Source organism: Drosophila miranda, chromosome 4 (assembly GCF_003369915.1).
Source record: "Drosophila miranda strain MSH22 chromosome 4, D.miranda_PacBio2.1, whole genome shotgun sequence".
NCBI classification, from domain to species: domain Eukaryota; kingdom Metazoa; phylum Arthropoda; class Insecta; order Diptera; family Drosophilidae; genus Drosophila; species Drosophila miranda.
Genome location: NC_046677.1, coordinates 22,249,385 through 22,261,296, shown reverse-complemented (window position 1 = coordinate 22,261,296; position 11,912 = coordinate 22,249,385). Strand labels below are relative to the sequence as shown.

The 11,912-nt window shown below is 47.4% G+C and overlaps 5 protein-coding genes across 5 annotated transcripts; 3 read left to right on the top strand and 2 right to left on the bottom strand.

Moving 5' to 3' along the window:
* Positions 1-2,279, top strand: LOC108162906 (involucrin). The gene is made up of 2 exons (XM_033392734.1): positions 1-299; positions 380-2,279. The coding sequence occupies exons 1-2, from the start codon at positions 119-121 to the stop codon at positions 2,173-2,175; spliced, it is 1,977 nt and encodes a 658-aa protein (XP_033248625.1). The 5' UTR covers positions 1-118; the 3' UTR covers positions 2,176-2,279.
* Positions 2,280-3,872: 1,593 nt separating this feature from the next.
* LOC108162911 (deoxyuridine 5'-triphosphate nucleotidohydrolase) lies at positions 3,873-4,770 on the bottom strand. Its single transcript, XM_017297887.2, has one exon. The coding sequence runs from the start codon at positions 4,683-4,685 to the stop codon at positions 4,122-4,124; it is 564 nt and encodes a 187-aa protein (XP_017153376.1). The 5' UTR covers positions 4,686-4,770; the 3' UTR covers positions 3,873-4,121.
* Positions 4,771-5,163: 393 nt separating this feature from the next.
* LOC117188571 (alpha-ketoglutarate-dependent dioxygenase alkB homolog 6-like) lies at positions 5,164-6,652 on the top strand. Its single transcript, XM_033392554.1, has 2 exons — positions 5,164-5,282; positions 5,341-6,652. The coding sequence occupies exons 1-2, from the start codon at positions 5,253-5,255 to the stop codon at positions 6,022-6,024; spliced, it is 714 nt and encodes a 237-aa protein (XP_033248445.1). The 5' UTR covers positions 5,164-5,252; the 3' UTR covers positions 6,025-6,652.
* A 40-nt stretch (positions 6,653-6,692) lies between these two features.
* LOC108161279 lies at positions 6,693-7,278 on the bottom strand (the record flags this gene model as incomplete). Its single annotated transcript, XM_017295498.2, has 1 exon — positions 6,693-7,278. A coding segment is annotated over one exon (573 nt), but the record flags the coding sequence as incomplete, so codon positions are not given.
* Positions 7,279-8,542: 1,264 nt separating this feature from the next.
* On the top strand, positions 8,543-11,909 carry LOC108163021. The gene is made up of 3 exons (XM_017298060.2): positions 8,543-8,935; positions 8,992-9,111; positions 9,359-11,909. The coding sequence occupies exons 1-3, from the start codon at positions 8,892-8,894 to the stop codon at positions 11,703-11,705; spliced, it is 2,511 nt and encodes an 836-aa protein (XP_017153549.1). The 5' UTR covers positions 8,543-8,891; the 3' UTR covers positions 11,706-11,909.
* Positions 11,910-11,912: the final 3 nt, after the last annotated feature.

Below are 11,912 nucleotides of genomic sequence, written 5' to 3'. Positions count from 1 at the left end.
GTAGATCCCGTTCAGTTCAGTTCCTATATTATTCTAGATTTTTTGGAAAGTGACAAATACTCGTTTCTTATTACTTCAGAAAAAATTTTATTGACTTGTGACCAAATATCATTTTAAGATGCCATTTACGTACAAGGATCTGATAGATGTGGCCATCGGGACGCCGGAATCGGGCCATGTCAACTTCTATGCCTTGCACGTGCTCCTGTCGAATTTTGCCCAGAAACTAGATTGTCTGGATGAGATTGTTGAGCAGGACGATTACTTGGCCTCCAACATACGCATGCAGAGCAGCTTGAGTGAGTATTCGCCTGTCGATCAGTTGCAGATTCCCAGAGAAGGATCCTAATCTACTGTCTTGTGTCTTGTCTTCCTTTAGTGACTATGGGCAAGCCGGCCTCTAGGTATCGGCTGGTGGGTGGTGCCGATACCGAGGAGGCCCCCGCGGAGGCCCCAGCCGAAGATGCTCCACCACCGCCAGCTGAGGAGGAACCGTCCGCTCCAGCTCCACCAGAAGAAGCAGCAGCCCCCGAGCCAGATCCAGAACCGGAACCGGAACCAGAACCAGCAGCTCCCGAGATAGAAGCCGAGCCAGAGCCAGAGCCAGAGCCAGAGCCTGCTGCACCGGAAGAAGCTCCAGTGACCGCACCCGAACCCGAACCCGAGCCTGAAGCCGAGCCAGAACCACAGCCCGAGGCGGAACCAAGACCAGAGCCAGCCTTAATGGCAGACGAGCCTGAGGCGACGATTGCAGAGCAAGAGGAACCCGCCCCTATCTCAACCGTATCGTCGCGCACTTCCCAACGGGGTCGCGGCTCGCAGCGCCTCGAAGGATCCCTGGTGGGCAACATTACCCGCCTGGAGAAGCGCATGTCCAAGGTGGAGATGCAAAAGGAGCAGGCCGTGATGGAGATGGAGACATTCGTGAAGGCAATGACGGGGCAGATGAAGCTGACCATGGAGCAGCTGAACAATGTGACCCATCTGCTGATCGACCGCAAGCCGAATCCGGACCGGCTCAAGCTGCTCCGTCACATTGCCCGACAGCTGCGGGTCCTGATGCGCGCCGCCGACGACGAGGTGTCCATCAGCTGGTCGAGCGGCGAGGCTGTGATCGAAGAGATGGAGGCCATGGAGGAGGAGATGGAGGATGAAGAGGAGGGATCCTCCTCTGCGCCCACGGAGGTGGAGAAGCCCGAGGAGGAAGAGACCCTGGATCTAGAGCAGCACCTCTGCTACTCCCCCGATCGCATGCTCAGCGAGCTGTTGGAGCTCAAGTCACAGTTCTGCGCCCTCACCAACAAGACTAACGAGCTGGCCGCCGCTCTGCTTAAGCAGGATGCCCAGCAACTGATGAGCTCCATGCAGGAGCTGCAGGAAACAGTGCGGGAGATCAAGCTGTACATCGCCACCAACCGGGAGGCCACCCAGAACATGCAAATTCAGATCAACGCAAACATGACCCAGATCGCGCTGCTTAAGAAGTCCGTTACGCACTTGGACGAAGTGAAGATCGACAAGACTGAGGTGGAGCTCCTTCTAGCCGAGAAGGTGGACTTCGATCAGTTGGCCACGAAGGTGTCGCTGGAACAGCTGGAGGAGTACAAGGCGCGGCTGGAGAAGCAGTTCTGCGAGGTGCGTCACATTATCAGCCTGAACGAGAAGAACGTCCTGCAGATCATCGACAATCTGCGCATGACCCTGGGCATCGATGCCCTCGAGCTGGGCCTCAAGGACTTCCGCGAGCTGATCGAGAAGCGGGTGGCCATGATCGCCGAGGCCCTGCAGAAGTACATGGAGATGACCAACGACGACTGCGCCGCCGCTGCCGGGCGGGTGAAGGTCCTTCAGAACCTGGCCTGCATCTCCTGCGACACCCCCTGTGTGATGCGCACCGTTGAGCGCTCCAAGATTCCCTCCTTGCCGGCGTCAAAGGGCTCCACTGGCCTGGGACCGTTGGTCACGTACGAGCTGGGCCAGATTCGCAAATCAGGCATAATGGGCTATTACCGCAAGGACGAGTTCCCCCACTGTGCCAGTGCCTGGACCAAGGGCACTGCCGGAGCCCCCATGGTCAAGTGTGTGCCGCGTCATGCCGGCGGCACCCACACCACCCACACCGCCGACGAGCACATGCAGAAGGTGGTGCTGTCCAAGAAGACCTCCGGCTGGTGATAAGTCCACAAACATCAGTTGCACTTTTACATGTATTTCCTTTTTTCTGTCGACACGAATCGTTTCACAGATTCAAACTAAATTTATAATATGCCAGTGTTAAATCGGAATGTTTTTCGTGGGAATATGGGTTATGGCGCAGACATTTGACCTTCGTTTCTATTTCAATATTACTGTAAAGGCAGATTAACTTCTTTTCTCTCCAGCCCCAAGTGCTCAGCGATTAAAAATCGCAAACAACATACATAGTTATTCCTTGTTGTTTAAATAATTTAAATTTGGCGCACACGATATATATCGCCTTCACGACGACTTCGAAAATGAATAAAGGACCAATGATCAAGGATATTTTCTCCAGATCTATATATCTTTATATTTAGTTTTCGCGTTAATTTGTGGGCCGATCTGATAGCGTGCGATAGCTTCCTATGATTCAAAAAATGTCCCTGATTTGATAGAGTCCTTATTAAGGAACAAGGACATTTTAGAGAATCCAAAATATTAAATTTTCTCTGCTATTTTTTCCCTACATTCCCCGCTATATTTTCCCCAAAAAAAGGATACAGCAAGGATGATGTTTCAATAGTTTTATTCATCATAACTTAGCTTAGTATAAATAAATATACAAGTGCAACAAATTTGTATCTACTATCTCAATATATGGACGCGTACATCCTTAAACCTAACAACAACGATATCTATCTATAGTCTAGTAGCCCGCGTAGCCTTCCCTTGATTTCCATAGTCAAAGTACGAGGGGACATGAATAACGTCCCCGTGTGCCGGTGAGGCGCCTGGAGTAGATAGACGTCATCGAACGCACACTCGCTCGTATGAATCGAAAGACTTAAAGGATGATGGCATGGTAAACAATGGTGGGCAAATCGGTGACCACACCTAGCCAACGGAGGGTGCGATCTGCTCAAATTAAAGAAAGGGGGTAAATAAAGTAATAGTATTTTAATGATATGTAAATCTTGGAAAGGCTATATCTCAGATAGAGAGGACCAGATCAGTGAAGGACCAACTATCCCAGAATCGTGAGAATCCAGACTGTCGAACTGCATTCAAATCTCGACTGTGAAAATGAGGACGATTTTTGGCAATTTTTATGAAAATACATTTTTCATTATCTTATCGGTCCATTACATTGACCATTCATTCGATTTCCATAACTTCCCCTAAAAGTGTCATTAAATATTATGAAAATATGTTGAAATAAGTTGAAATAATTTTTTTGCGAAAATCGTGAAGAAATGGAAGTCCCTTTTTCCGATGGCAGTCGATTGGCAGGACTCTCCCGATCACGAAAAGACATGCCGCACTCCGATCGGCTGCCGAATAGCAAAGATATAGAGTGCAGAAAAACCAGTATTCTAACGAAATACTAAATCCAAATCTTCGGAAGGCTATATCTCAGACAAATAGCAATCGCGAGCAATCAGCCAAGAGAACAGTACGAAAACCGGGTTAAACATTTGAAGACAGACGGTAGAATCATCCAAGGTCGGTGAGCTGAACATCAAGCAGGATGAGATTAGGGAATTCAATCTGATTTCGGCCATTGAGAAAATCAGCTTCCTGCCAGTCGAGAACTTCACTGAAATCAACAGTAAAATCTTCCAATTGCCCTGCGATTCAACTTTTCGCAGATCTGGTTGAGCAGGACTACCCTCACATATAATGATAGGCTGCCGTTTATGCTTGCTTAACTAACTTCGTGACTTGTCACCGCTTAAGAACGTTTAATTATTAAAAACAAAAAAGTTTCTGAACAACTTTTTTAAAATTTGCTTAAAAAACGAGTTACTGTTGGGAATTAACTTATTTCAACATATTTTCATAATATTTAATGACACTTTTAGGGGAAGTTATGGAAATCGAATGAATGGTCAATGTAATGGACCGATAAGATAATGAAAAATGTTTTTTCGCTTAAGATAACATTATGTGGCAATGGGGGTGGGAGTGGCCTCTGGCTCGGCTGGCGGTGCCTTCTCTCCGTTGCCGTTCTTGGCAGCTGGCAGATCTTTGACTCCTGTTGAGCCGAAACCGTCCTCCCCACGTTCGGTGTCTTCCAGCTTGTCGACCATTACCAGTTCTGGGTAGAAGATGCGCTCGCAAATGAACTGAGCAATCCGATCTCCAACCTTCACCTCGAAGTCCGTATCAGAGTGGTTGAAGAGAACGACACCCAGGTTGCCGCGGTAGTCTTCGTCCACCACGCCGGCGCCCACATCAATGAAGTTCTTCACGGCCAGGCCAGAGCGAGGAGCGACGCGACCATAGGAGCCCTCCGGAACTTGAACCTGCAGGTCGGTCTTAACAATGGCCTTACCACGGGCCGGAACTACCACATCGTAAGCACTGCGAAGATCAACGCCGGCTGCCTTTGCAGAGCCGCGGACCGGCTCCAAGGCGTGCTCCGTCAGTTTGGCGAATCTCAGGACACACTTGTCGATCTTCATCTTCTTGGCAGCTGGAGTGTCGTCGATTATGGGTGAAGACATCTACAGTGATAGTTACAGTTTAATTATATCGAGTTGCAAATTTTTGGCGGCGAATAAGCGTCTACAGTGTGACCGCGGAGCCATTGATAAAATATACCGTCTGACAATCAGAAATTTACCTAAATATACCGTCTCATTTTTAAAATATACCGTAAATATACTGACGAATTATCCAAGTTCCATCATACATATTCCTCGTTTTTGATCGAATCTTCATTATGAATCAATTTTCTACTTGACTGGCTTGTTTTACATACTTGACTTATTTTCCTGCTACCGCGAATGCTTTGGTTGTTGCCTCAATTTTGGTGCCTCAACAAGTGGTGCCCACTTACTTAACTCCGCCATGGAAAACAATACTATTTGTAAATATACAGAAAAATATACCTAAGAAAACATGAATAAAAGACATACATATTTAATTCATTTAAATTTAATATTTTTTAATTTTTTAGCACAGAAAATGTAGATATATTAAATTTGTTATCGATAGCTGCCCTGGCCAAATTTAAAGTTAAAATATTGATTAATAAAAATAAATACATTTGATAAATAAAAGTAGGCGCTATGGACTTCACCGGGTTTGAAGTGCGCAAGGTAAGGCAAATATTGAAAATCCCCGCTTCATCGTGATTTCACTCTCAATCTGGTGCAGTGCCCACCGACAGCCATGTACATTCCCAATTTCATTACCTCGGAGGAGGAGCAGAGGATTCTCAGCCATATTGAGCGGACGCCAAAGCCGCGCTGGACGCAGCTGCTTAATCGGCGCCTGGTCAACTATGGCGGTGTTCCGCATCCCAATGGAATGATTGCCGAGGAGATACCCGAATGGCTGCAGAGCTATGTGGACAAGGTGAATAATCTTGGTGTGTTCGAGTCGCAGAATGCCAATCACGTGCTGGTCAACGAGTATTTGCCCGGGCAGGGCATCCTTCCTCACACCGATGGACCGCTCTTCTATCCCATCATATCCACAATTTCCTGCGGCGCCCACACCGTTCTGGAGTTCGCCAAGCGTGAGGGGACGACAGCAGAGGAAGGTGATGCCTCTGTCGGTGACGGTGACGGTGATGGTGATCAGGCGGGTCGGGTAGTTCTCTTCAAGCTATTGCTGGAGCCGCGAAGTCTTCTCATTTTGAAGGACACTCTGTACAGTGATTACTTGCACTCCATTGCGGAGACCAAAGAGGATGTACTCTGTGATCGCATTTGCAACTATGATTTGTGTGAGACCACCTACAAGATGGGGGACCATTTGGTGCGACGCGCCCCCCGCATCTCCCTAACCATACGCAACGTGCCCAAGACCAGCAAAATGAAGCTGAAGTTCTGCTAGACTGACCCGAACCACTCGAACCACGCACTCGTAAACGTAAATGTTGTTGCTGTTGATTAAATGTTAACTAAATGCACGAAGAAACCAGCCCACTGATGTCAGCCACCAAATAAGCCAACCCAACAGCAATACACCCGGGATATATGGCGACTATCTATGATAATCTGCAAAAAGAATCTTCCGCTAGTTGTTTAAGCACCCACACGCGCACCTGAGCAATCAATGTTTGCCCACACAAAAGTGCTTTATTTTATCATTAATATTATGTATAGATGATATATATATATAAATGTTTGTATTACGTATTTGTGGAGCAATAAGTTCAGCCGTACTGAGAGACAGGTTCCAGACCCAAGTTCCTTACCCTGCTGGATGTTCAGCCTGTCTGCATCCGGCCTTATAGATTTAGTTTCGCGAGCAATTTTTAAGAGCAATCCACGGCTGAGAGCCATGAATTGTGTGTTGTTAAATGGAGAACGATGCGCTCTGTACTGTGCTCTGTATGCGCATCGCTATACTCCATACAAATCCTGTGTGTATTTTTGTAACCGTTTTTCACCATGCACCGAAAAATGATATGGATCAATTCCAAAAAGTGTTGCAAATAAAAGTTATTGTCGATTGTTACCACACGCGCGTGTCCTTCTACCGCTTTTCACTAACGCCCTGTTAGGCGTCAGCCTACTGCCACTCCAGACGAAACTCCCGCTCGAATACCAGGCGGTCGTATAGACGCACTTCGCTGATCCTCGCCGAGATGTCCAGCCGCAGCTCGCTCACCGCCAGATGAAAGTTCTGACGCACGGTCCGTTGCTTGTCCGGCGTCAGCTGATTGAGGGGCTTCCTAAAGATGCTGATAATGCGCTGGAGGTGATACTCCACGCTGGCGCAGCGCCCAATGCAGACCCAGAGGTTCTCCGGGTCATGTATGTTGCCCGGGAAGCGGGTGCGTTGATCAAACGGAGCCTTGCCCGACAGCAGAGCCCTCACCTCGGCCACAATCTCCTGGTGTGTCTTCAGGTCTCTTGTGCTCAGGCTCGTGAACTCGTATTTGTCGTAAAAGTACATAAGTTCAGAGATGGCCACCCAGGGCTGCGAGGAGAGCGTTGTATGGTGGTTCGACCAGTTGGAGTACCCAGCTGGCGTCGGGGATTTGGTGGCAGTGGCCGCAGCGGCTGCAGTGACCGTGGCAGGGGCTCCAAAATGTCGACTTTGAAAATGAGGCCCTAAACTAAGGAAAAATCTATGATAGAAAATTCAAATCTCTACACTGGGATATTTTATGGATATTCTACGTTGCCGACAGCTTAAATCTACTCTACTCAATAGCGGAACTTCCTTGAATAGCTTTATTTTATTAAATAAATTAGATAATCAGGGTTTTATCTTATCATTTCACTGGTTTATTTTTAAGGCTTCTTTAAACGTGACAGCCCGACAGAATTTATGTTAATCATAGGCTTGTTCTTGATCTGCAGGCTGTAGCTTGGATCCCCGATGACCAGTGTTCAGATTCGCCTTCCTGAGGATCAGATTGGATGAATGGGAAAATGGAATTCCAGAGAATTGTGTTTCTGTGGACACTTACCTGCCGTTTAGGTTGCTGGAGACCACGGTGAGAGTGAGAATGGCATCAGAACGGGACAAGGTCTCGCTCATTGCAGTGGCAGCCACTGGTCGACCGGCAGAGCCACACATTGGATGATCGGCAACCTCACGAGCTGAATTGACCTCTAATTCGGTGAGGCCGAGCATCACAATGTGCTTCAGTGTCTCGCGTATATCCTCTGGGGCCTTGTCGCGCTTGTTCGGCGGGAAGAGATCAGAAACCTGCTCCTGGTGTAGCTCCACAATTGAGCAGGTCCCGATGAACTTGTATTCCTCCTCCAGTTCGGCAGAACATCATTGACGGTCGTCCGAACCCTTGGTGTTTTTCCGAGCACAGTCTGGTCATTCGCCAGGAGGGTCATCTAATAGCCATCGAAGAGCACCTTGTGCTTTCCCTTGACACAGATTTGCTTCAAAGAGATTTTGTTGGGTGGCGTTGCTGGTGATGCAGCACTCGCCGCAATTGATGGAAATGGGCAAGGCGGCAACCGCGTTCCACCTACGATACCAATACCCCAACAAAAGTGCAACTGAAGAATGCCTCTTTCCGTGGAAGAGGCTCGCAAGAACTTGTGTCCGGCGAAGAGCTGATAAACTTTCACGATTAAATTTGGTTTGATAATTTTGTTGGAAAATTTTAAAATAAAAACAAACGATGTTATCCGGATGAAGTGCCAAAAAGTTATGAGACCTGACTGCCCAAATCATGCATATAAATAAGCTAAAATAAAACTGAAAGCAAGCCTACTAAGATTCTAGAGTTTCCGTTTTTCTGTTGCATGAAATTGCGTCACAATTTCTAGAGCCACTGCCTATGCCTTTAGCCTTTTTACGCTGTGGCGCCTTTGATGCTTTGATGATAAGGAAAGTCCCAGATTTAGGCCCCACAACGACTTTAAGAAAAGCTTTAGGACTGCTCAAGTCAGGAGCGGACACTGCAACTGTCACAACTACAAGGAAGCAGATCGAGTTTTACTCCATGTACAAAGAATATAACTGATACACGGAGGAGTCTTTAAGAACAGCCTGGACTGTGGCATCTGTGGAGTACAAGTATTCATTTCATTCTCTACTGCAGCAAATAGTGCTAGTTGCCTCAAGGTTTAAGGATGTTGCACAACATTGTTAATTTAAAAATACCAAATTCGAGGAGTTGTACAACACTTTAATCAGGCATTGTGACAAGAAAAAAAACAACAACAAAATTGGAAAAAATAAATGTTTGGCAAATCGAAGCCCTGAAAAAAACGAACAGAAAAATGTTCAATAATTGCGACCAGGAAACGGACTCGGCCTCAGAAAGGTAAGGGACATAACTATAACGTGCATTTCGGCCAAATCAAAAGTGCATTGTTTTAGAGACTTCAGTGAGGAACGCTACATCGAAGCTCAGGACCATTTCTACTTTAACTACGTCAACAAACAGAATACAAGTCTGCAGAAGAACCAAGAAAATGATGCAGAGGAAAAGCTGGCCAGGTAACAGAATTCTATCATCTACAGTGGCCATCGATTAAAACCCTCTCCTTTAAAAACCTCTATGATTCACAAATTACCCAGAATTTATTTTTTGCATCCGACATGCAGTGAAAGATAATTTGTCCAACAAAAGAAAAATTTGTTACATTAGATATTTGACGTTTCGTGCGAAGGCATACTAGACCGTTTGAAAAACTTGTATTTGTAGTAGACAAATCTCAAAGCCGCCTTCTTCCTTTTTTTCCAGCACATTTCAGGCCAAAGAGAAACCTCGTAGAGAGGATTCGTCAAGCCCTTATCCAATAATCACCACTCCGATCTGGAACAGACGCCATGGTCCCATGCCACCCACCATCTCCACTCCCGAAGTCAATTTCATGGCCAAGTTTGTGGCCAACAAGAAGGCCGGGGTCGTCAGGGTCGCAGAGATCTTTGACTCATTTGCTTGGGGCAGAGAGCTCAAGAAAAGAGGCTTTCAATCTTCGCTCAAGTTGCCCGCCGGCTTTCGAAGGTACATCCCGAAACCGAAGGTCATCGCAACCATGCTGGAGCCAGAGCTAGAATATATGCAGATGCTGTTGGATGAATATTGTCCTTTACCATGTTTAAGCCCCATCTCAGAGGCCCCTCAAATGCCGGATGCAGCTACAGGAAACCCAGAGATCCCAGAAGCAGTCGCCGGAAACCTAGAAGTACCAGAAGCTGTCCCAGAGATTCCAGCAGCAGATCCACAAGAGCCGCCCAGATATCTGTTCAGTCGTATCCCAACGTCTGAGGAACTCAGTCAGATGGAAAAGGACTTTGAGGCGGGTCTGCTGGATCCAGACACTTGGCCCTTCAACTGCAGAATGCCCTGTCCCACATCTCCTTGCCCAAAATGGCGCTATGATAATCCACCCACACCACCACCTACACCGAGGCCATCGAAAAGGGCCAGACTGGAGCCATGGGCAGAGAAAAATGCTCTGGCTGTCCACTTTCTCTTCCAAGAGGAGCAAAAACGAGCCATGCAACCGAGCCAGAGTGAGAGTCGGAGTCCTTTGGTGCATCGGATCATCCCTAAGGTATCCCGTGGCTTGCGTTCGATAAAACTTCTTAAGTCGCTCAGATTCAAAAGCCAGAAAATTAACGACACTACGGAGATCGACGAGATACTTAATATGTTCATTCCAACGGAAAATCCTCGTCCTGTGAATGACACTTTGCAGCTCACAGCGCCCGCTGACCAGGATCCAGAAATCTCAGAAGATATGGAATACCGCATCGCGGCGCCCCATATGGACGTGCCGCTTGAAGTGGAACAAGACATTTCCCTGCATTACATGCCTGGGAAATCGACATCACTGGCCCTGCTAAATGACATTCCAAGAACATCCATTGCCCTGCAGGATGAGATCCCACAAAAGTCGCAGCCATTGATTCCAGGCCAATGCATAGAAGTGGTTATGCCTGAGGACCTTCTGCACCTGCAGCAAGAAGAGTCAGTTCCGGTTCCAGTTCCCAATAAGGAGTACTTGCACGTGGCAGAGGAGCAGGAACCCATATGCATTGGCAATGTGAAGCCCAGGCCGAAGGATAAGGCCGAGTGCCAACAATGGATCCTTCAGACTAGCCAAATCCTTACCTCCCAGTACAAGTCCCTACTCTGGAAAGACCGACAACCTGTTAATATTGATTTCGAGGATGAAATCGAAAAGGATCAGCAGAATCTGCGCCTGCCTGGCATCGGTCATCCATCGACCTTGCAAGAAAACGCCTGGCAACGGAGCTACCGCTCGATGCTGGACGTTTTCGAGGATATTTGTGAGGAGACCGCATGCGAGTATCGCGACCCGCAGGCCAAAAGATTGCGCAGCAAATGGGTCCAGAGATTTGGTAAGAGCTCGAGTCAAAATCTGTGCCGCAAGCTGGACACAAATCTGCCGACAGTCCGCTCCCGGCCGTTGCTCAAAGTGAAGATAATGGCCAAAAAAAATATCAATAATTTGGAAACGCTGACCCTGCGGATCGAGTTGAAGTATTCGAAAACGTTCTGTACGTTGCACTTGAACCAGCCGATCCATCTCAAGTCGGCGGCCAAGAAACTCTCAGGAGTCGAGTACGACAATTCCATAAATGTCCTGCAAAAGTTCGAGAACCACCACCGAAACTCGGAGCACAGTCGGATATCGTGGCTCTGGCCGAATGGCACTGTGACCATCATAAACGGCTGTCGCGACGACAAGAAAGATCTGATAGAAGTCCAGAACAAACTCCTCTCGCCCATACTGCATGTCTCCCACTTCAAGGCGGAGCCAGCCCACAATCTGCTGTACCTGCGCATGCGTTCCAGCGCTCATTTTGGCTTTCAAATCAAACTGAAGCTGTTCGCCGAATGTTTTGTGCTGTCCGCCCAGACGAGTCGCGATAATGTCGGATCGGAGTACGTGTATTATGTGAGCAGCGATATACCGGGCGTGGTGGCACAGTTGCATGACCATGGGAGGGTCTATGTGTATGCCATGTCCATTGAGGAGGCGGACAAAATGTTGCTAAAGCTATACATCCTGATCCACAATCAACGCAGGCATCTGGTAAAGCTAGAGCCCCAGTGAACTCTCGTTCTTAACCTTTTTCTATTCCTTGGAGTGTCAGAATAGTTTAAAGTCTGATTCATTTTGCAATAAAATGCGTTATTAAATGCTTTTGAATATTCACATATATTTTCAGTTTTAAGTTCTATTAAGAATATTTGAAATAAAAAGTCTTTTTAAAGTAAAGAAAATTTGGTTTTCGGCGAGTACATACTTGGGCACACTACG

Bases quoted from the DNA above. Each gene is read 5' to 3' on its own strand.
- LOC108162906 (XM_033392734.1), top strand. From the start codon at position 119: ATGCCATTTACGTACAAGGATCTGATAGATGTGGCCATCGGGACGCCG. The intron at 300-379 runs GTGAGTATTCGC...GTCTTCCTTTAG, and splicing joins ACGCATGCAGAGCAGCTTGA to TGACTATGGGCAAGCCGGCC.
- LOC108162911 (XM_017297887.2), bottom strand. From the start codon at position 4,685: ATGTCTTCACCCATAATCGACGACACTCCAGCTGCCAAGAAGATGAAG.
- LOC117188571 (XM_033392554.1), top strand. From the start codon at position 5,253: ATGGACTTCACCGGGTTTGAAGTGCGCAAG. The intron at 5,283-5,340 runs GTAAGGCAAATA...AATCTGGTGCAG, and splicing joins CCGGGTTTGAAGTGCGCAAG to TGCCCACCGACAGCCATGTA.
- LOC108163021 (XM_017298060.2), top strand. From the start codon at position 8,892: ATGTTCAATAATTGCGACCAGGAAACGGACTCGGCCTCAGAAAG. The intron at 8,936-8,991 runs GTAAGGGACATA...GCATTGTTTTAG, and splicing joins ACGGACTCGGCCTCAGAAAG to AGACTTCAGTGAGGAACGCT. The intron at 9,112-9,358 runs GTAACAGAATTC...CTTTTTTTCCAG, and splicing joins GCAGAGGAAAAGCTGGCCAG to CACATTTCAGGCCAAAGAGA.